General features: G+C 43.0%; 1 protein-coding gene across 1 annotated transcript in view; it reads left to right on the forward strand.

The window, feature by feature from the left end:
- ACSL6 (acyl-CoA synthetase long chain family member 6) overlaps window positions 1-24,265 on the forward strand; it is a 58,690-nt gene extending 34,425 nt beyond the window's left edge. Inside the window, exons 14-21 of the mRNA XM_033927490.1 lie at window positions 5,617-5,712; window positions 7,010-7,082; window positions 9,562-9,650; window positions 12,428-12,544; window positions 16,885-17,028; window positions 17,732-17,833; window positions 20,606-20,677; window positions 23,188-24,265. Coding sequence (XP_033783381.1) covers window positions 5,617-5,712; window positions 7,010-7,082; window positions 9,562-9,650; window positions 12,428-12,544; window positions 16,885-17,028; window positions 17,732-17,833; window positions 20,606-20,677; window positions 23,188-23,328 — 834 coding nt within the window. The 3' untranslated portion in view covers window positions 23,329-24,265. The remainder of the gene's footprint in view (window positions 1-5,616; window positions 5,713-7,009; window positions 7,083-9,561; window positions 9,651-12,427; window positions 12,545-16,884; window positions 17,029-17,731; window positions 17,834-20,605; window positions 20,678-23,187) is intronic.
- Window positions 24,266-24,512: the final 247 nt, after the last annotated feature.

Consider the following 24,512-nt stretch of genomic DNA (forward strand, 5'->3'; position numbering starts at 1 on the left):
AATCAACAAATTTAAAATAAAGGTGGAAGGGAATGCCACGACGAAAAGAACAGACGAGGAGAAAAGAGGAGCCAGTGAAGTGATAAAATTTGAAGCGTCGGCAAATTCTCAGGTCGCAACCCAGTGAGTTTGATCAAGTAAGCTCTCTTGAATAGGGGGAGTTGATGCTGAAGAGTGAGAGGCTCCGTATGCCGGAATCAATAGGTCTCGCTCTGTCCCTGGCAGTGTTCAATCCAAGCTAAAGGCCCACTTTTTTTTTTTTTTTTTTTTTTGGAATCTGCTTTCAACTCTTAACTCCCCCCTCGCCGCTGTCGATACCTAGACCCACTATAATCTCCCCCAACCCTGAAATGTTCTATCTAAATTAGATTTAAGCTCTTCTGAGCAGGGACTCTCTATTGCAGTGATTCCCAACCCTGTCCTGGAGGAACACCAGGCCAATCTGGTTTTCAGGCTAGCCCTAATGAATATGCATGAGAGAGATTTGCATATGATGGAAGTGATAGGCATGCAAATTTGCTTCATGCATATTCATTAGGGCTAGCCTGAAAACCCAATTGGCCTGGTGTTCCTCCAGGACAGGGTTGGGAACCACTGCTCTAGTGTACGTTAATGTACAGCGCTGCGTACGCCTTTTCAGCGCTATAGAAATAATAAATAGTAATAGTCTTCCCCCACCTCTTCTCACGCCTCCCCTTCCCCTCTAGTTGTTCACCGCCGCTAGCAATAAGAACTTCAACGTGCTCCTCGCGACTGCCGACTTCGCTTCTGGGCGCCACGCGTAGGAAGTGATGTTGGAAGAGAGAGCCGATGGGGGTTGGGCGGAGCACGTTGCAGTTCTTGTTGCTCACGGCAGTGAACGGCTGGAAGTACAAAGGGAGGGCGCCACTGCCCTGTGTGCGCCCTGCCTTCGCTACGCCACCGATTTCAGTAACAGGATTTGTTCAAAATAATTCCAGTGACCTTTTTTTTTTTTTTTTTTCTAGCTGGGTTGCAATAGAGCATATTTTAAATCACTAATATATAAATCCTATGTTGCATAATAGCTTCAAAATCCAACACAAGAGCATTACATAGAAACATAGAAATCGACGGCAGATAAGGGCCACGGCCCATCCAGTCTGCCCACCCTAATGACCCTCCCCTGCCTTTACTTTGCGAATAGAACCCACGTGTCGATCCCATTTGGCCTTAAAATCAGGCACGCTGCTGGCCTCAATCACCTGAAGTGGAAGACCATTCCAGCGATCCACAACCCTTTCGGTGAAAAAGAATTTCCTGGTGTCACCGTGCAGTTTCCCGCCTCTGATTTTCCACGGATGCCCCCTTGTTGCCGTGGGACCCTTGAAAAAGAAGATATCTTCTTCCACCTCGATGCGGCCCGTGAGATACTTGAACGTCTCGATCATGTCTCCCCTCTCTCTGCGCTCCTCGAGCGAGTATAGCTGTAATTTATCTAACCGTTCTTCGTACGGAAGATCCTTCAGTCCCGAGACCATCCGGGTGGCCATTCTCTGGACCGATTCCAGCCTCAGCACATCCTTACGGTAATGCGGCCTCCAGAATTGCACACAGTATTCCAGGTGCAGTCTCACCATGGATCTATACAAAGGCATAATGACCTCAGGCTTACGGCTGACGAAACCCCTGCGTATGCAACCTATGATTTGTTTTGCCTTGGAAGAAGCTTGCTCCACTTCATTGGCAGCCTTCAAGAAAAGCAGAGTTTAACTCATTTTCCTTAAGTAGAGAAATCTTAATGTTTCTTAACTACGGATATTGTTTATTCCACAACACCGGGTCTTGACTAGAAAAGGCAGCATTTCTTGTAATTGCATAACGTATCTGGCAAATAAAATAGCTATTTTCCCTCTGAGCACAACACTGGAGGGGGGGGGAAGATAAAAGCCCACATAACCCACTGAAGTAGTGAGGTGCCAAGCTAACAAGATTTAAAATCCACTCGATAAATAACTGGCTTAATCTAACATGTTCAGACCAACTGCTGATGCATTCTGTACCAACAAGGTTTGTAGAACTGTAAGAAGTGGAGGAAAATGAGTTTACAAAACTCTAGATCTGCTAATCTGGCACTAATATTTATTATACGTATATAAGAGTGATGGCTAAAATTAATTAGTTACTCGTCTGGCATTCCAAAGAGTTGCAGCCCTTTTTTTGGCTTGCAATTGCTGGTCCAAGTTTCAGCTAGATGCACATAGCGAAAAGCATTCAGCCCTGCTGACCTGAGGGCAAGAGGGACAATCGATGCCAACAGAAAAGATGCTTATTCACTGCGGTGAAGGTCAGATCACGGACATGAAGAGGCTGGTCCAGTGAGAACCAAACGGAAAACATACGTTGCAGCATTTCTGAGCTGAGAAGCTCAGGAAGACTAAATGGCTAAGATCATAGAACAATATGACGCTTCTTTTTCAAGGGACCCACGGTAACAAGAGGGCATCCATGGAAAATCAGAGGCGGGAAACTACGAGATGACACCAGGAAATTCTTTTTCACTGAAAGGGTGGTTGATCGTTGGAATAGTCTTCCACTGCAGGTGATTGAGGCCAGCAGCGTGCCTGATTTTAAGGCCAAATGGGATCGAAACGTGGGATCTATTCACTAGGCAAAGGTAGGGGAGGGTCATTAGGGTGGGCAGACTGGATGGGCCGTGGCCCTTATCTGCCGTCTATTTCTATGTTTCTATGTTTCTTTCAAAAATAGCTTTTTAAATAGAAAACATAGAAACATAGAAAGATGACGGCAGATAAGGGCCATAGCCCATCAAGTCTGCCCACACCATTTACCCACCCTCTTAAGTCTACTGACCCCTAAAGTACAATAATTGTACTGTCATTCTACTGACCCGCCAATTCAAGTCCTAGTGACCCTATCCCTTGGCATGACCTCGTAGGGATCCCACATAGGTATCCCATTTGTTCTTGAAGTCTGGGATGCTGCGTGCCTCGACCACCTGCACTGGAAGCTTGTTCCAATGCTCAATCACTCTCTCCGTGAAGAAGTACTTCCTGGCGTCTCCACGAAACTTCCCTCCCTTGAGTTTGAGCGGATGTCCTCTTGTGGTCGAGGGTCCCTTGAGAAGAAAGATATCCTCTTCCACCTCGACCCGTCCCGTGATGTACTTAAAAGTCTCAATCATGTCTCCCCTCTCCCTACGCTCTTCGAGAGTGTAGAGCTGCAATTTGCTCAATCTTTCTTCGTACGGGAGACCCTTTAGCCCCGAGACCAACCTGGAAATAGTAACTACACTTTTTATTTTTTTTACAACTCTCTAACCTAATCTAATCTAATCTTCAATTTATATACTGGGTCATCTCCCAATGGAGCTCGATTCGGTTCACATGTAATTGACTAGCGTATATAAGAAAGAGAGCATAGAGAGAAAAAAAGCTGGATTATCGTCAGTTCTTTGATACTATAGTTAAGCCATTTAAGTTTTGTGTAAACAGCAGAGTTTTCAGGGCTTTACAAAATTGTTGTAGCTGGCCTATCAGTCTAATGGAGTCAGGAAGTCCATTCCACATCTCTACCAGCTTGAAGGCAAAAGGTTGACTAAGCTTTCCTATAGATTTAATACCCTTAAAAGAAGGGAAAGATAGTTTATATCTCTGTGTGTTCCTCAAATGGCAAGATCTGAAGGGGTTCCAATATAAGGGAACTAAAGGATTAGAGAATGACACAGTGACAAAATTCATCACCGTCCCCGTCCCCACAGATAACCGCGGGAAACCATCTTCATGTCATTCTTTAAGGAGAGAGGGAAGAATCAGAGTATGAATGGCCACAACCACTGACCCACAAGCTTTGCTTTGAAGAAGGACTGAGGCTGAAACAGACACTACAGAATGACAGTCTCTGGTATCCAGAGCAGATATTGTGATGTCATAATGCCTCATTCCATCAGTGATGTCACAATGGCTTCATTATCCTTGGCTCACGTAAGAATCGGAGTATGAATGGCCACAACCACTGACCCGCAAGCTTTGCTCTGAAGAATGCTGGTGTAGAAGGACTGAGGCTGAAATAGACACTAAAAAATGACATGGGATTATTTCCCACGGTTATCCGCAGGAACGGTGATGAATTTTGTCACCATGTCATTCTCTATAAAGGATCAAATATTCTATAGAGAAGCTTAAAGATAATATATGCACATTTAAATTGAATCCTGAAGCGGACTGGAAGCCAGTGAAGCTTTCTCAACAAAGGAGAAACATGATCGTACTTTCACTTCCCGAATATAAGCTTAGCTGCCGTATTTTGTGTTCAACTTTTAGGTTAGATGGCACCCGAGAGTCTTCCCATGCTCGAGTATAAATGTTTTATAGACTGTTGCATAGCGGAACATACTCGAGCTTGAAAATTTTGTCCCGATGACACTTATTAATCACCAGCTAAAAGAGTTCTGCAAAATAAAGGTTATTTATGTCCACCTCTAACTCTTGTCCTTCCTCAGGCATATGGTTGACGCTAGTTAACACTTTGCAAATCAGGTGGGCTGCCTTCAGTGTTTGTAATGCTCAGGGCAGCACATTTCATTTGATTTCAATTAAGCAGCTGAGGAATGCGATCGATGTGGAAAACTGTGATGGCTTTACAGCAGCAAGAACCTATACATGTGTCTTTGGCTCTTAGAACTTATGTTTAGGTATTTCCAGGTGCAGTATACATAGCTACACCTCAAAACGGGTGTAAATTTGTGCATGAGACTTGGCACCTTGTACCGTTGTGTGTGGTTTTTATTTATTTATTTTTATTAAGGCATTTGTAAAGCTTGTTTGAAACTCAGATTTGTGTCCTGTTAACATGCCCTAAAGAACAATATTTTTTTTTTTCCTACATAAGTGGTTTTTTTTTTATATGGGTAAATTTGACTGAAAACCTTTGTTCTGTTTGGCATTGTAACACATGTGCTTCAGTTTTTTTGGGGGTAAAAAACTATTTGCATGAAGGTATTTCCATCTGTAAACCCGGTGTCTTGGCAACCTGTAGCCTTTAAAGTGGACACTGACATGAGACCCTCCACCCATGTTTGCAGATATGCAGTCCACAGCGCCCCACAAAAACTGGATTGGACCTTGTATCTGTGTTTTGTTTACTATCTGCTTCCGGGGAGGTGGGGGGTGAATAATGCAGCATCTTTACCACTGTGCACCAGCAAAGTACAAGAATAATGCAAAGTCTTGCATGCAACAAATTATTTAAATCTTTTTGATCGTATAATGGCAGTGGTTTCAGTGTGAAATGCATAAAACTTTTCCAGGGATCTCGAGCAAAATTTGTGCAACATCTTAATTTTTAAAATTTTAATCTATTGTTAATGGCTTTTGTGGTCTCTGGGAGAGAAGTTTTGGTTCTAAGTAAAGCCAGGTGTATAATTAATGTGCCCAGTTACTCAGACAGGACTGTGCCAGCCTAGGAGCAAAGTGGATAGGTGGTGTCTGCCAGGAAAAGGTCTGACTAAATTCCTTGAGTGTTTTATGAATGCTTCAGTGCGGTTTACTGTCGGATCTGTCGTAGTGCATTGTGGAAGTAGGAATTATGCTATTCTGCATTATATTCAGAAGACGCTGGTTTCTCCTTGTTTTGCAGGCCAGTCTTGGTGGGCGTGTCAGAATGATTGTGACCGGAGCAGCACCAGCTTCTCCAACTGTGCTGGCATTCCTTCGGGCAGCCCTGGGATGTCAGGTATAGTACACCTGGGAGAGTCGCTGCACCGAGGGGTCCTTTTTACTAAGGCACGCTAGCTGTTTAAATTAAAAACTTTATTGATTTTCCAAATATTGACAGTGCAATAAACAAGTATATAAACATGTAATAAAACAATAAAAGCACATTCATCTTAGACATAATCTGGTCAGTCATTTTAACCCACCCATTGACTAATCAATAACAGCACAAATACATATATTCATTCAATAACCTTCCCTTATATAAAATAATAATGCAATATACCACCCACCCTAGATGTATATATTCAAATGTGTAGAACTAAGATATGTTGATAGAATATTTCACCAGAATTCTTGATCAATCCATTTCTTCAGCTTAAATATGTATAAATTGTCATCCTTTTGGTAAACCTTTTATCTTAGTTCGTATCGGGGAATTTCTGACATGCCAACACGAATTCATGTTTCACCCAGGAAGCTATTTCAAGGCAATTTCCCTCGTCACTCTTAGGGCCTGATTCTGTATAGGACACCTGGTCTCGGCAGCCGCCTAAGCAGCTTTTGAGAATCATAAGAACATAAGCAATGCCTCTGCTGGGTCAGACCTGAGGTCCGTCGTGCCCAGCAGTCCGCTCACGTGGCGGTCCAACAGGTCCAGGACCTGTGCAGTAATTCTTTATCTATACCCCTCTATGCTCTTTTTTTCCAGCAGGAAATTGTCCAATCCTTTCTTGAACCCCAGTACCGTACTCTGCCCTATTACTTCCTCTGGAAGTGCATTCCAGGTGTCCACCATACGTTGGGGAAAGAACGACACTGTTTAGAGAATAGCGTTACCGTTGAGGTAATCGTGGCAAGGGAATCTCCCTGCCGCAATTGGCACAGTGGCAGGAAATCCCTGAACCCCACCACAAGTCGGCTGGCAGGAGGGATGCCCCACTTCCTCCTGCCGGCACCCCCCGTACCTTCAACATGCACAGCAGTGGGAAGGGGGAGCGGGAAAGAGACTGGGTACCTGTACCCTCACCGAGATGGCACCTAGGGAGGATCAGTTACTCTTCTTGCCACAGGAGCTTGGCACTGGAGGGGGAAAGCGAGTAGAGATGCTGCTTCCATGCCTGCATTGAATTCTACACAGCGTTTGCAGAATTCAGTGTGTCCTTTGGGGGGTGAGGAATTCTGTGTTGTGCAGAATTAAGAATTCCGCCAGGAGTAAAATGCTAAGAGGTTTTACATCTTGTCCAAACATTCAACAACCGACTTCTCATCCAAAGAAAAGACCATAAGGCTAAATCCTGGCGTTCCTCTTGTAGGTGTATGAAGGATATGGTCAAACGGAATGTACAGCGGGATGTACCTTTACTACACCTGGTGACTGGACATCAGGTGAGAATTTTAATTTATTTCTACTGGAGTGGAGGTAGGAAGTCAATTGAGATTAAAGTTGAACTTGGGAGGGATGTATCTCCTGCTCTGGTTTTCAGTGTAGCCAAAATGAATATTCTCGAGCTATATTTGCATAGGTAATGCTTGAATAATTTTTCTGAGATTAGTTTTTCATTCTTTTGGTTATGGGGCCCCAATGACAACTGGAAATGCCTTAATAGACTTTTTATAAGGCACAAAATTCAAATGAGCTGAGGATATAGGCTGACAAATTGCTCTTTCAAGTTTCAGCCAAAACTGCCGCTGCCTGAAAGCTTTTGGCCAAAACCAAAATGCAAAACAGTGAAAGCTGCTGGAGATTGTCGGCTTGCAATTTGCTTCCCTTTGCTAAACCCACAGTATCCAAGCCAGAATAAAATTTAAATGACCGTATTTTACCGCCAGACAAAATAGCTTCTACATACATAGATCACAGCTAATGAAAACAAAAACCACAGGTTTGGGGTTGGTTTTTTTTTTGGGGGGGTTCTTTCTTTTTTTACAGTAATTCCATGCCACACTTGGCGTGACAGCTAAGAACATAAGCAATGCCTCGTCGGGTCAGACCCGAGGTCCATCGTACCCAGCAGCCCACTCACGCTTTGGCCCAACAGGTCCAGGACCTGTGCAGTAATCTGCTATCTATACCCCTCTTTCCCCTTTTCCAGCAGGAAATTGTCCAATCCTTTCTTGAACCCCAGTACCGTACTCAGCCCTATTACGCTCTCTGGAAGCGCAATCCAGGTGTCCATCACACGTTGGGTAAAGAAGAACCTCCTAGCATTCGTTTTGAATCTGTCCCTTTTCAACTTTTCCAAATGTCCTCTTGTTCTTTTATTTTTTGAAAGTTTGAAGAATCTGTCCCTCTTTACTCTCTTTATGCCCTTCATGATCTTATAAGTCTCTATCATATCCCCTCTAAGTCTCCTCTTCTCCAGGGAAAAGAGTCCCAGTTTCTCCAGTCTCTCAGCGTATGAAAGATTTTCCATACCCTTTATCAGACCGTCGCTCTCCTCTGAACCCTCTCGAGTAACGCCATGTCCAGCTAATGTCACGACTCCAGACAATCAAACTCCTAGGGAGCTTATCCCAAATTTACAGAAAAATGCCTGTTCCAAAAGCATTTATATGGAGCATTCTAACATATAAACTATTGTGTGAGATCTTAACTGCATTACTTGCAATTACAGTACAAAAAAGAAAGTAAGAGAGCCCCCCCCTCCCCTTTCCAGGACTAATAGTCCCTGGTGGTATAGTTCGGCAGGAGGAATACCCCAGTCACCAGTAGCCATTTTTTGAGAGCAAAGCCAGAATGGGCAGGAGCAACTGGGGATCCCTCCTGCCTCAACTACAACCCTAGACTACAAAGGATTGATAGATTAAGCCTAGAGGGGTATTTGGGTAAGGTAGAGGCACTTAGGAGGGACCAGGAGGAGAAGCAACTTGCTTTTTAGGGGGGGAGGAGGACGAGGAGGAGGGAGACCAATAGGACAAAATTTCTAACAAAAACACATGGTCACTTTTGGCTGAAACTGAAAGTGGGCAGAAAAAATTTGAGCCAGTTTCGGCACATAACTTCTTGACAATTCATATGTAATCCGCCTTGAACCGCAAGGTAATGGCAGAATAGAAATCACTAATGTAATGTAATAACCAAAATTACGAGCCTCTAGCCAGTGGCCTTAGTTAGAATTTTCCTGTTCAGTACCATGGACAGCATCTATAATTGGATGTACTTAAGATCTAAATTTAAAGCATTCTTCATAGTAGCAGCAAAACTGCAGTAGATTTGATATATTATCCACTGATTATTGGATTTTTATCCATAGATCATATTCTTAGATTCTCGTTAAATTGTCAAGTAGATTTAAAATCCGTAAAAGTATTCATCTGGCCATGGATCGTTTCACTTTCTAGAGCAGTGTCTAGCAAACGTTTTCGAGCCGGGGCACACTAAATCTAGTGTCCCTGGCTTGAGACACCCGGAAGTGCACTGGCGTTGGCACAATGATGTCATGTGCATGCGTGATGTCAGTGTGCCACCGTCGGCGCATGTGCAGAAAGACCCGTGCTGGAGAGGAGGGCTCTGCATAGAGAAGAGGTGCCGGCATCGGGAGATTGCTTACAGGACGTTCTGTAGACGGTCATCTGGCACCAGCTCCTCTCCTCTTCCCCAGTGTACCGCGGCACACCAGAAATCTCAGGAGGCACACTGGTGTGCCATCGCGCACAGTTTGTGATACGCTGTTCTAGAGGTTTGATTGTGATCTTCATGCAATAGCTTTCTTGCATGCCGGGGTTTTCTTTGCCGAGAACATTGGGGTGGGGTAGGGAGGTTGCTTTTGACAAACATTTGCGTGCAAAATAGATTTTCATTTTCCAGCTAACAATTGATCAAGTATGACTTGATAGCTAATAATTACAAATGTTTGCTTTGCAGGTCATGTTGGGGCACCATTGCCTTGTAACTATATCAAACTGGTGGACGTACCAGAAATGAACTATTTTGCCTCTAAAGGAGAGGGAGAGGTAAACTTATATATTGCTCCAATCTTTTTTGTTTTGTTTTGTTTTTTTCCTTCAGAATCTTTCCTGCAAATGATGTCTTAAGACGGTGTTGGTGCAGGGATGAAGGATTTAACTTGTTTTCCTTTCAAAGAATTAGCTCTAGATGTTACGTTGGTGTGGGGTTTTTCTTTTTTTTAATCAAAAAGCAAAATTTGCCCAATCTTGTAGTACTAGGTGTTTCTTTTCCTCTTTGCAGGGAAGTTGAATCTCCTCCTTTCCATAAAGAGATCACAACTTTTTATTACTAGGAACATAACGCCTAGGATGTCTCAAGGGGCATGTACCTAAGAGGAAGTCATTATTGTCCATTGTAGTTGACAATTTGGTCATTAGGCATGCACATAATGAGTGGCTGTTGGACCTGGTCCAAAAGGTAGACATTAGGCATCACCTAGAAATGTTTAAACGGGGACTAGCCATCTTGATATACGTGAGTACCAAAGGTATAGGAAAGTGGGAGGGAAGTTTTGGAGCACAAATTTAGGATTTTAGGTAAAAAAGCTGCTAAAAAAAATAAATTGGATTTTGCTCCCCATTCTACGTGCAGGACAGAAAAGGAAGGCAGAGTTCTTTCTCAATACAAAGATGAGATGATGGTGCAGGGACATAGGATTTAATTTGTTAGAATTGAACACCGTTTTCAAGAGTGGAGCTACTTATTTAATAATGGGTTCTATTAACTGGCAAAACGAGGCTTCACATTTGAAAAGGAGAGCCACTCCTTAACCCTTTCAGGACCAAGGGACATATTTGTCCCATAACTTTAAAATCCTATAAATTTTGATTGGGATAGTCTACAGTTCTAAATTTGATATGTACGGATTCCATATGATACTGCCTTTATGTAAACAAACTGGTTCCGACATTCATTCATTAGCGTCGTTGCCAGATTGACGAGAAGATTCACTTGCCACACTGTCCATAAGCCAGAAGTGTGATTTTTAAAAAAAAAAAAAAATGATATTTCACAAAAAAAATCAATTTTTTGGCATCTGCAAGCCCTTTTTACCATAAAAATGTCGTCAAAACCACAAAAATTGGCCTACGATCCTTATGGTCCTGAAAGGGTTAAACAAGAACACAGGGAAAAATAAACCAGTGGCTCAGGAAAACAGGATTCATGATGAGGGGTGTAGCAATAGGGAGGCTGGAACACAGGCCCTCTTAATAAAACTATACTTTCTGTCAACTGCAAAGCAGGTTACAAATTATAAAGAAAAATGTACTTCAGTAATGTGTAAAGGCTAGAAGCATAAAAGATAAATTCTTTTGTATTGTAACCCTTTTTTTCTTTGATACCATTTGATATTATAAATGTATTAAACTTATTAAAAAAAAAAAAGATAAAGAATATTTTTAATAGCTACGAATGAAAGGTAGGTAGACATCTTCAGAGGCCTGGTGAAAGGAGGATAAACAAGATACAAATTTATATTCTAGTGATAAATTTATGGAGGGGGGGGGGGTGATGCTTAATCTACTATTTAAAAAGGCATTAAGCCAAAGCTTTTCAGGAAATCCCACTGTGGAATCTTCGTGGATAAAAATCCCATATGAAGAAATAATGGAGGGGGTGTATGAACATATGAAATTGGTTAGAATGAACATATGAAATTGCAACGCAAAGGGTGATTTCAATAACGCCAATATTGACTGGGTAAATGTCCGGACCTACTAGGTAGGTAGCATGAGAAGCACGAGATAAGAGCCATCTCAAATCTAGTCCATGAACGCAAACTTGGTATGAGATGTAGATGATGGGGTTAATTAGGTAACTCAAAATTTGATCATTGATAACGGGAGGGAGGATGTTAAGGAAATCTACTTTGTTAGTATGAAACCTTTATAATAAGTCATAGGTAAAATGGGCTTAAACAAAAGGTATAGATGGAAAGGCTGAGTTTATTAACAGTGGATGATAGAAAAACACCATCCTGGAAGATAGTTCTATTACTAAACATGGATATAGCCAAAATCCTTGTATCGCCAATCGGCTTTTTATTTTTATATGGCTGTTTTTTGTCCACATATTAACACTCTGGATTTTCAGAAGGTATGTTTGACAAAGTATCTCGGAGTTCTAAAAAACTTTAAAAAGCCATAGGATAAAAGCAATTCGCTGTTGTGGATAAAGACATTGGTTACAATGAAACCTAATTAAATGGCCAGTTTCTCGATATCCCAGGGTTCTGTACTGGGACCTGTGCTTTTCTAGCACTTTTAAAGGATTTGGAATGAACAATTAAGTCATCAAACTTATGAAGTAAAACATAACCATTGCAACACATTCTGTCTTAAAAAAATATATGTAGAATTGGTCCTCCAAGATTGTATGTATATGTATGTACGGGTTACAAGTTTACATATACATTAAAGTGCATTGTCTGACAAAGCTTGGTAATAACATAACAAAAACATGGTATGGATCGTGTTGGAAAAACATCCACACACAAATGTAATTATTTTTGTATGTAACAGCTTTCTCACATACTAAGTGGGAGGTGGGAACTTTTACAATACCTGATCAGAGAGACACTTATGCCATACTCCCTTTTCTTTTAAGACTTTACTTAAATTCTTATCTGTGCATGCTTTCTTTCAATTTCTTTGATAAGACACCACCTGGAGAACTATAAAAATGTACATGGCATTTAGAGAGCTTTTACATGAAGTGTTTTATTATAAAGATTGCACATTAAAAGCTTCAGTTTGTATGAAAGTGTCCCCTTCTTTTCCAGATCTGTGTGAAAGGGCCAAATGTCTTCAAAGGTTATCTTAAAGACCCAGAGAAAACATCGGAGGCATTAGATGAGGAAGGCTGGCTTTATACTGGAGATATTGGGAAGTGGTTACCCGTATGTATTGCAAACAAGAGGTTGACCCTTAAACGCAACAAAAATGGAAATCTGACGAGGACAAAACTTGTGGCGAAGGAGATGTTCACGATGAAGGCTTTATTAAAATCACAGTTTAGTAATCCACATAAAAATATCTAGGACCCAAGGTGTTGGGGGATTTGGACCCAACACGGTCCATGTTTTGATGATGCTGTCTTCATCAGGGGTCCCAAAAGGTCCTGATACAGAAGCTCGTGGATTAAAAACTAAAAACAGATTAAGATGTAACTCTGTGCAAAATATCAGGACCTTTTGGGACCCCTGATGAAGACAGCATCGTCGAACAAAGGCCATGTTGGATCCTAGATATTTTTATGTGGATTATTAAACTGATTTCAATAAGACCTGCATCTTGAACATCTCCTTCACCACAATTTTTGGTCCTTACCTGTATGTATTGCCCATTTTGGCTTTTAATTATTGGCTATAGAATATTATCTGTCTGAGACAATTCAGAATCCATTTCATTTGGCCTCTAGTTTACCTCCAAGTAGGACAAAGCTCAGAGTAGGGAAAAATCCATCCTTTTTTGTTTAGGACAGGGCAGAGGCTATTTCAGGGGTGGGCAGCCTCAGTCCACAAGGGTGGTAACCCAGTTGGATTTTCAGGATTTTGCCAACTAATACGCACAAGACTTATTTGCATGCACTACCTGCTCTGTACAAATAGATCTCGTATTTATTCATTGGGGGATGTCGCAAAAACCCAACTGGATTGCAGTTCTCGGACCAAGGTTGCCCACCTCTGAGGTGTTAGTTAGGAAACGTGGTAACATGGGGGTAATTCTGGAACTCGCAAGCATGTTGGCATTAGGCTTTATACTTCTTGCACACCATACAGACCAACCCCCCCCCCCCCCAGCACCCCTCTTACTACGCTACTGTGTCCAGGACTGGGTGGTTTGTCTGGGTTTTTGAAAGCCCCGACCTTTGGCCGCGTCTGGACGGCTCTTTAGCGGTGCGTGGATGTCGCATGCCCTCCAGACGTGGCCCAGAGGTGGAGGAAGACAGACAAGGTTTTGTGGAGGCGGGGCTAGAGGTAGAACAGGATGGGGCCAAGTGTCCAGGTTTCTACCACAGAAAATCTGGTAACACTTCCTAGTAAGAACATGCCTCTAGATTCCCTTCAAGATCACAAACCTGCAGTCTACATACCCCAGGGAGTGACACTCTTGTGTTTCATATAGCATCTGTGGAGATTTTTAAGGTGCGAGGCCAGCCTTTAAAAGACTAGGCAAACCAATTGGTGGTAGAATAGACAGGGGGGATCACATCTTTGAGGCCAACTCAAGCTATGAGTCGGTGAGCAGCCAAAGCATATTTAACAAGTCTCATGTAGAGAATGAAAGTGAGGGCCTGGCAGGAGAGAGGCATGCACTTTCAGGGGGATCTTCAGAGGCCACTCCCTTTTTTTGTTGCTTTAGAGAGGTTGAAAAATGCACTTTTAACTTAATACAATATTGCAAAAGGTGAAGTGGGGAAATATAAACAAACTCCACTTAAACGAAGCTGAGAGTCTGCTCAAGTGGAAGAAAAGCCTAAGGTTTTATCGGCAGAGCTCAAGTTCAAACCACCACCCCCTCCCCACATCATTGGCTAAAAAACTACCATAGAGTGACAACTCACTGTTGAGGTTTAAAATAATTGAGGACTGAGATATTTTGAAACTGGAAACCACTGAGTGTTTAAAGCAGTCTGTTAAATTGCCAACATTTCACAGCACTAAGCCGTTTCTTCAGGGCTATTGTGACCTTGCTTGGATTTTCAGAGTGATAGCGTTGTGCTCACAATCTCACCACTATGTGAAAATCCAAGAAAGGTCACAATAGCACTGAAGAAACGGCTTAGTGCTGTGAAACGTTGGCAGTTTTAACAGAGTGCTTTAAACACAGTGGTTTCCGTTGCAAAATATCTCAGTCCTCAATTATTTTAAACCTCAACAGTGAGTTGTCACTCTATGGAAGTTTTTTAGCCAATGATGTGGGGGGGGGGGGGTTTGAGCTTGAGCTTGAGCTCTGCCAATAAAACCTGAGGCTTTTCTTCCATTTGAGCTGACTCTCAGCTTCATTTAACTTAATATGCCTATTGAACGGACAATAAATGTGGGTTGATTGGATGTACCAACCCACTGGGGCATTAAGTTGTTTTTGGGACTAATAAGGCACGTAACAGACGCCAGCATAAATTCCAAGTAGGCTGGGGTCCCTTGGTACGTGCCTGCTCCCTCTCGTGTGCTCGCCCAAAGACACAGATCTAATTAAGGAGGCTTAGTGCTCTCACTTAGTGCACGGTAACATCTAAGATCATGGATGCAATTATCAATGTTAGGTTTTCTCTGCCCAGAGTAGCTGAAGCTGACTGTAGCACTTCACATCTTTAGCTTGAACATCTAATGTCTTTGCTTAAAGTACACAGTCTTGCCACTGGACAACTGAGCTGGCCTATCCTTGTCTTGAGTTAAAGCATCAAGCTTTTTAAGCCTGTTGTACTCAAGTCACAGCCAAAGGACACAAGGCAGTGTACATGGAACATTAGCCTCTGACTTTAAATGCTACCAAAGGTTTAGTAGTTCTGAAATCGGATGCTTTTAATATATAAGACGGTTGCCTTGCCTTATTGCGTTTTCTTATCTGATTTATCTTCTTTGTTCATATATGGTGTCGTGAGAAAGCTAGAGCACCATCTGGTGGCTGGAAAGCAAGATTGCAAAAATTTTACTGTGGTACTATAAATTGATCAATTTCAAAGAAATTATTCCTAGATCTACTTCCTCTTGACTTTTTCATTTGGTAACGGGCTAACTTCATGAATTCAACAGTGCTTGAGCTCATATTGCCAACTATTGTGCTATTTACACTATTTGGGTAATTGCAATATAATACTTCGGTTCAAAGTGGTTGTCACTTGGTTTGCAACAGTAAACTCTCCACCAGCTCTCAATGTTCAGTGATATTTTCTACCCTTTGATAGGAAGTGGCAACTTCTATAATAGAAGGATGGAAAGGGTAGAACAAGTGTTAAGTGTCCTGATACAAATAGCATTACTGGTGCTGACTATTGATTGTAATCAATCCATTTACCCCTTAACATCCTTAAAAGGGAAAGGAACTGGGACTTGTATACCACCGGTGGGCTCACAACTTAACTAGTATACCTGGGGCAGTTGAGGATTTAAGTGACTTGTCCAGGGTCACGGGGAGCAGTGTGGGGTTTGAACCCACAACCTCAGGGTGCTGAGGCTGTAACTCTAACCACTGCACCACACTCTCCTCCAATACAGTATCAGAAGTGAGCCAATTATAGAACAATGAAGCCATTGTGACATCACTGATGAGGTTGGCTCTTAGGCATTATGACAACAGGGAAATGAATTGGGACTTCTATACTGCCTTCTTATAGTTAGACGATCACACTCAAAGGGGTTTACATACAGGTACTTCAAGCATATTCCCCATCTATCCCAGTGGGCTCACAATCTATCTAATGTACCTGGGGTGGTGGAGAATTAAGCGACTTGCCCAGGGTCACAGGGAGGAGTGCAGGGTTTGAACCCACAACCTCGAGGTGCTGAAGCTATAGCTCTAACCACTATGCCCCACGGTACCCTCAGCTCTAAGTCTTTTCAGCCTCAGTTTGTCAATGGGTATTAATGAGCATGTTTGTGTCCAATGCATGCATATTCCCTCCAAATCAAAGCACTGAATCAATGTTGCATGCAATATGCACAAGTTCGGGCTTTGGGACACCAATAACTGCTTTTTCACCAAGTGTGCATTCTGTGTTCATGTTAAATTTTCTGATGCTTCATTTTTAACATGATCAAGACCTGACTTGTAAAACCTGAGGCTAAGGATTTTTTTTTTTTCAGTTTTATCTGCTTAAAACCTAGGTGGCTAAATGCCCACAATCTAGGACATTTACAAAATTAAAAAAAAAAACAACTAAACACACAACAAAAAACTATTTATACAAATCTTATTTATTAAAACACTTGTAGCCCCCATATCAACTATGTGGATAACAATGACACATAATTAAAATAAAACATTACATACATAATCAAACAAAACGGAGCAGATTATTAAAATAACAGCATACAATAAACAACTTACACATGTGCCTTAAAAGAAAAAATCCAAGCAATTACAAAGTAACCAAATTTGAAGAGGCAAGACGTGGGAAAAATCTTCCTAAATAGAATCATTTTGGTTTTTATTCCAGGTTCCAACTTATGCTCTCTGCTCAGTCTGTTCTTGTGCATTTATAGATATTATAACAAGGTTTTCTCACCCTTACTAGAATGGTACCCTTAAAATCATAGACCGAAAGAAGCACATCTTTAAACTTGCACAGGGGGAATATATTGCGCCTGAAAAGATTGAGAATATCTACATTCGGAGCGAACCTGTCGCCCAGATATATGTTCATGGTGACAGCCTACAGGTAAGATCTGCCACTTTCTCGGAAATTATTCCAAGTAGGCTGTACACGATACTCACGGCCCTGAGGCCTGGATTCTATAAATGGCCCCTGAAGTTAAGGCGTCGGTAGGAAGTCGAAAACGCCATTTTTAAAACTGACCAGGAATCGACTTCAGAAGGAGAGCTGAGGCCAGTGTGAGCAGCAGTTTAGAGACGCTGCTTGCATTGGCGAAGAGCGAAAGAGGTGCGAGCACCCAGGGCGGCCCACACCTCCTTACTATGCCACTATCACTAGGGCTACCAGACGTCCGGACTTCCCGAACATGGCCTCCTTTTGAGGACATGTCCGGGGTTCTGGACGGCTTTTCAAAACCCGGCACTTTTGTCCGGGTTTAGAAAAGCTTCCTCCAAATCGTGTCGGGAAGGAGGGCATGTGCAGAGGCCCTTTTGCTAGACGAGAGCAGGGGGTGGGGCTGGGCAGGGCTTGGGGGGGGGGGGCGAGTCTAGGGGGAGGGGTCCGGATTTTACTAATGTAAAATCTGGCAACCCTAACGATCGCTCCATACTATTCAATTTGACTTAGGAACAATCGGATACGTATGTGTGAAACTATCTACTATACATGTAATGGCGGTGCCGTTCGGCCATATTGAGATTTTTCGATACTCCTTATGTTTAGGACCCGAGCTAGTTGTGTTCATTTTTGCTATTTGTCCTTACTCTAGGCTACCCTGGTGGGAATTGTTGTTCCTGATTCGGAGGTCATGCCAGCCTGGGCACAAAAAAGAGGATTTGATGGCTCTTATACACAGCTTTGTCAAAACACGGTGTGTATTCTATTAAAATGATGTAGACTTTTTTTTCTTAAAGAGCAAAGGAAGGCTTTGATTGCTTGCATTTACTAGATTTTAGATCCAGCCCCGAGCTACAGAATACACCTGGAAAATGAACACGGCTCTTGCTGTGTACAACTCCTAAGGGCATGATTTCACTACTATGTTTCTATCCTCACCCCAGTAGACTAGGAGAAGCTCAGCAAATTGGGCCTTGAGTGTTTATTTCCAAACTAGTTGGTATTCGTAATGGACTGTATTTTCCTTAAGTGAAGCTGGGCTTCTAACCGCCCTCCTCTCCCCCTCCCTCCCACACACAGACACACCAATTCCTCAATATCAAATCAAAGTTTTTATACTTTTTGCCCTGTTCATCATTTTGAGTTTACAGTACAAGTTAGCAGTGAGAACAATGGTATTCCGAGAATGGCTTCCCAACTCCCCAAACTGGTTCAGCAGCAGAAAATGTTTGTTGAATCAGATTGATCTATGCTGACTTAAATAGATGCCGTGGAGGCTCAATCTGTGAGATTTTTGGTGGCATTGTAATTGCAGTTAGAGAATGACATGGGGACACGGGGCAGGGTAGTCCGCCCCGGGTGCACGCTTCAAGGGGGTGCACAGCTGGCCGGGTCCGGAAGCTCCCATGCTGCTCAAATGGCACTTCACTGCGGCTACCGTACATATTTCAGAGCAGAGTCGGCAGCCGCGCTGAAGTGCTACAAGGTCCCGCGATGACTACTGCTGCCTCTGCTCCAGAAGAGGTAAGTGACATCGGAGGGGGGGTGGACCGGCAGCCGCAGTCATTGCAGGACCTTGCCACAACTCCCTGCATCTGCTGGCCCAGCCCCCCTCCAACATCACATACCTCTTCTGGAGCAGAGGCAGCAGAAGTAGTCATTGCGGGACCTTGCTGATTTGGTGATAGCAGGGTGGTGGAAGGAGAAAAAGGGGGTCAGGGTGGCATGGAAAGGTGGTGAAGGGACAGAAAGGGGGACAGGGTGATAAGGAAGGGTGTGGAGGATGAGGAAGGGGGTCAGGATGGTATGGAAGCATGGTGAAGGGTGAGAAAAGGCAGATGCTGATGGAATTGCAGGGAAAGGGGCATAAGGGGGAAGGATACTGCATGGAATTAGGTTGGAGGGAGAGAAAGGGGGCAGATGCTGGTGGGAGTGGGGGGAAGGGAGAGGAGAGAGTGAAATGTTAGACCATGGGGGTGTGGGAGAGGGAAGGGGAGGAGAGGAGCGAGATGCCAGACTATTGGAGGAGGGAAGGGAAGAAGATGGATGCCAGACCAATGGAGGTGAAGGGAGAGATGGAAGGGAAAGGCATAACGTTTCTGGAAGGGGAATAGAAGGAGAGAAGATGCCATGTAGAAGGGGCAGAGAGAGGGTAGAGAGTGACAAGAAGATGAGGAAAGCAGAAACCAGAGAAGACAAGGTAGAAAACAAATTTGTATTTGTATTTTTTTGCTTTTAGGGGAGATGCATCGCTATTTCTGTGATGTTGCCCAGAGTCCAGCTTCTTGGTGCTTCAGTTTAACCTTTGTCTATGTATTTTTATTCTATCTCCCCATTTTACAAAACTGTAGAGCATTTTTTAGTGTTGGCATCTGAGCTGTTACCACCATGGCTAAAAACTACACTACAGTTTTGTAAAAGGGGGAGGGGTTAGTTTGTGATTCCATACTAGGCGAAGGTGTTTTTCTGTGTGTTCGTAAAAACATGGTTTTCTGTTAGGATTGACTGTGTAGGATTGATCTATACTAGTCTGGCTTGTTTAGTTTTACAATGGGTGTATATTGATGTACTGCTCACTGCAATTTGTAAGATGCTGCCTTTTCCTAGGTACACTCTTGTGACGTGTGGGTTGTTACTAAAAATCATGTTTTTCATATGGGGGGGGGGTTGTCAAAAAAGGATGGGCCCCGGGTGTCACATGCTAGGTGCGCCACTGCCTGCAAACTCCATCCTTATCCACACAAGCTGCAAACACTTTAAAATCCTAAGAAGCAACATTCTAGAGCTCAGATTGTGATGTCATAATGCCTCATTCCACCAATGCCTAAGCTCCGTCCTCATCTGCACAAGCCTCAGACACTTTAAAATCCTAAGTAGCAACATTCTAGAGCTCAGATTGTGATGTCATAATGCCTCATTCCACCAATGCCTAAGCTCCGTCCTCATCTGCACAAGCCTCAGACACTTTAAAATCCTAAGAAGCAACATTCTAGAGCTCAGATTGTGATGTCATAATGCCTCATTCCACCAATGCCTAAGCTCCGTCCTCATCTGCGCAAACCTAAAAGACTTTAAAATCCTAAGTGTTTGAGGCTTGTGAAGCTAAGGCAGAGCTTACAGGAATGGGGCAGGAGGAACAGGGAAATTGAGTTCCTTCGGGGACAATTTTGTCCCCATGTCATTCTTTACTTACTACTACTTATCACTTATATAGCACTTTATCACTTATATATTCTGACATTGTCCCTATTCAGAAGAGTTTACAATCTAATTTGGACAGACATGACATATAGGGTAGGGGATGTAGAACCCAAGGTGAGAGGAGTTAGGAGTCAAAAGCGCTCTCAGAGGTGGGCTTTTAACTGGGCCTTGAACATTGCCTGAGACGGAGCCCGCTGTAGGGATTCAGGCAGTAATTTATTATTATTATTTTATTTTTTTTTTCACTTTGCCCAAAGCCACGTACAGAGATTTTATAGTTGTGAAAAGTAGATGCTCAAAAGATGTCGCATTCTTTTATGTCTAGGAACTGGAAAAAGCAATAATGGAAGATATGGTGAGGTTAGGGAAAGAAGGTGGACTCCACTCCTTTGAACAGGTAAGAGCAGCAAATCTCTTAATGCCAACCTCTTGGCAGAAGGTATTCCTGCTTGTGTTCAAACTTTTTACATCATTGCGATGAAACAGCGGCCCCCTCCCCCCACTCCTTCCCCGATCCCGCCTACCGCACGCGCCTCCCCCTTCCCTGTACCTCTAGTTGAAGTTGTTAATGGCGGCAGTCAACAATGTGCTCCTTGTGACCTCCGTTAGGTCAGCTCTCCCTCCGATGTTAGTTCTATGCGCAGCACCCAAAAGTGATGTCGGGAGAGCCAACGGGGTCATGAAGAACACCACGTTGACGGCTGTGAACAAGTTTCAAGTTTTATTTCAGTTTGAGGAATCGCTTATTTAGTTTTGCTAAGTGAGATACAACATTAAATTAAAAAAAAAAAACATATATTTAAACATATCGTTTAAAATTTAAAATAATGGGTTAGACCGACAGACTTACAGACTAATCAATACACAAGGTAAAGAGGGACAGAACTACAATGCAATATTTTAAAGTACAGAAGAGAACCATAAACTTCAGTTAGAGGGAAGGGGGGCGTGTGCGTGGAGGGGAGGAAGGGGAAGAGGCAGGGGGGCAGAGAGGAGGCGTGGGGGGTACCGGTTCCATACTACAACCGGTACCCCCTTGTGACTGAAGGTCCCTTAGGAAAGAATATGTCGTTTTCCACCTCGACACGACCTGTGACGTACTTAAATGTCTCAATCAGGAGCGCAGGGAGAGGGGTGACATGATTGAGACATTTAAGTACGTCACAGGTCGTGTCGAGGTGGAAAACGACATATTCTTTCCTAAGGGACCTTCAGTCACAAGGGGGCACCCGCTCAAACTCAGAGGAGGGAGATTTGGTGGTGACACCAGGAAGTATTTCTTTACAGAAAGGGTGGTGGATCACTGGAACAAACTACTGGTGCAGGTGATCAAGGCCACCAGCATGCTCGACTTTAAGAATAAATGGGACATCCACGTGGGATCTCTATGTGGGTCGAGCAGCACTCTGACTTAATGGGGTGAGACAGTAGAGTGGGCAGACTTGATGGGCTATAGCCCTTTTCTGCCGCCATCTTTCTATGTTCTATGTTTCTACAGTCTGTGGATGAGGTTGGTATTGACCTTTGAAAAATACTGCATTTATTTCTGCCATTCATAAGCCCCAGTGCGCCATTAGCAGGTCTGGAATAGAAAACGGCTCTGCAGGAAATGACGCTTGAAGTTCAGCATGACTCATTCTTGTTGCACATTAATGTTCTTTAATAAAAATGGCTCCTGTTGAGCAATTTCATTTAAAGACTGCCAGGGCACCGCTAGGTATGATACTTGATACTTTAGGTCAGGGCTGCCCAAGTCCGGTCCTCGAGATCTACTGGCAGGCCAGGTTTTCAGGATAACCACAATGAATATGTATGAGAGAGAGATTTGCCTGCACTGCCTTCTTGGTATGCAAATCTCTCTCATGCATATTCATTGTGGATATCATGAAAACCTGGCCTGCCGGTAGATCTCGAGGACCGGACTTGGGCAGCCCTGCTTTAGGTTATTCAGACAAGTGGGGAAAACACCCACAGCATGGCTCAACTTTATTTCCACACTGCACATGTATCTGGAAAGAGGAGAGGGTACCATTTTAGCAGAGTGAAAAGGGGGAGAGGCACTCTTAAGCCTCCAATTTCCTAACTTAATGGTTCAGTGACCATTCTTTTGCTGTAGGCCCGCAGGGGTGTCCAATGTCGGTCCTCGAGGGCCGCAATCCAGTCGGGTTTTCAGGATTTCCCCAATGAATATGCATGAGATCTATGTGCATGCACTGCTTTCAATGCATATTCATTGGGGAAATCCTGAAAACCCGACTGGACTGCGGCCCTCGAGGACCGACATTGGACACCCCTGGGGGGTAGGCCTTTTCTGGAACCCCCATCTAAACCTGCTCCATTATTGAAAGCTATTTTGCCCAGGTGGGACAGACATTTCTGACTCAAACGTCTTTGCCAATACTTACTGGATTGAACATCCTCCACTCCCCTCTGGGCCCCTGCCACTGTGTCCTCAGTTATCCATGCGAGCCTCCACTGCGTCAATGCGCATCCCATATCAGTTAGTCACTTTTGAGCTCCTGTATGGCCTGCATGGGTGCTATTTTGACTAGAAATGTTGCATGCACTATATGGACATAGCATTTTAGTGGCTAACACCCTCACCCTCAATTGAGAACAGTTTGTTTTCAAGACACTTTAAATCCCCTTAACTAGTCACTAGTTTTGCCTGGGTTCCATTCTACAGACATCCGTAGAATGCTTCTCAACAGACACTTTGAGAATATTGATTATAGCTACTTCTATATTAGACAGTAATAGGCCAAATCAGATAAGTTTATCGCTTGAACAATTCAGTTGCAAAGTTTTTTTTATTTCTGGTCTTAGCCTGAAGTAGAACTAATCATGGAATGCCAGCATTCACTGTTGTGTTGATAATTCTTTGTAATACCATTGTTCTGTTTTCAGGTGAAAGCCATTTACATACATCCAGATATGTTTTCCATACAAAATGGGTTGCTGACGCCAACGTTAAAGGCCAAGAGACGAGAACTGAGGGATTACTTCGCAAAACAAATAGAAGAACTTTATGCCAGCATATCGGCGTGAAGGTGCATGAATGCCTATCTCGATAACGGAAGCTAGAAGATGATATGCAATAGCCCAGAGCAATATGGCCGAAATGCACAAACTTTTGACTTCTCATCTGAGCCTTTTTGCATTGTCCCAAAAGCCCTTAATGCTTACTTACATGTAACTATTTTGATGTTCTCTAAAATGACAAGCTATTAACAATGGGGTATAATAGTACTTTGGCTCAGCATGCAGTTGAGATGCCAAAACTTCAACCAATCGTCAAGATCGTTTCTTGCAATCTCTAGTCCGTTTCCTAAAGCTAAAAGAAGCAGACCCCAATAGATTGTATGTAATGGCACACAGTAGTGACTAGTCTCAGATATTTAAATGTGGTCTACCTCAAAATAAGATACAGTTTTCTTATTTCGGTGCCCCTTTCCTTTTTTGATAGGGGAGTGAAAGCTGAACTGTTACGGTGAACATTTATAATTGCAGATTGTGAAGGACACATTGCATTACCAGACCTTCTATGATATGATTGCACAAAGACCAAAGGGTGGTTGGCTTGATGATGGTCTGCAGTTTGTTCACCTTTTCATCAGGCACCTAGAATGTTCAGGTGTTGAATGAAAAATGTGGCTTTCCGGATGCTTAGAACAATGCATGGAATTGCACAGCATTTAACAAAATCTTAGTAGGTTGTTGCTAAAAAAAAAAAAAAAAAAAAAGCTTTAGGAATCCTTCTCACCCTTTAAAACAAAAATTTTTTGGATATGCCTTGTCCTAAAACATTCATCTTGTATCTCAGTTTCCTTGTTGCCGATTCTACTATTCTCTTGCATCCAGAGAGATTTAATAAACTGAACAAGAAACTAATGCACTGATCAGATGCATAGACTGGTTTATTTGAATAAATTAAGAAGCAATGTGAAGACTTTAACTTATTAAAGAGGCTATATATTTGGCTGGACTTGTTTTAAGCGTGTTGTATGTGTTACATTTTACCAAATTTCATGTACCTCTGAAATGTTCATGGCATGAGCCGCACCCCCAACCTGCTGTCGTACCTGTCTGCTCTTCTGACATCACTTCCTAGACCTGTGCCTAGGAAGTGAAATCGGATGGAGAGGCCACAGGGGTGTGACACAGGTTGGGGGTTGCAGCTCATGCCATGGATGTCTCTGAGTTACAGGGGAAGGGGAACGGCACATGTGCAC

The sequence above is a fragment of the Geotrypetes seraphini genome, chromosome 18 (assembly GCF_902459505.1).
Source record: "Geotrypetes seraphini chromosome 18, aGeoSer1.1, whole genome shotgun sequence".
Lineage (NCBI taxonomy): Eukaryota > Metazoa > Chordata > Amphibia > Gymnophiona > Dermophiidae > Geotrypetes > Geotrypetes seraphini.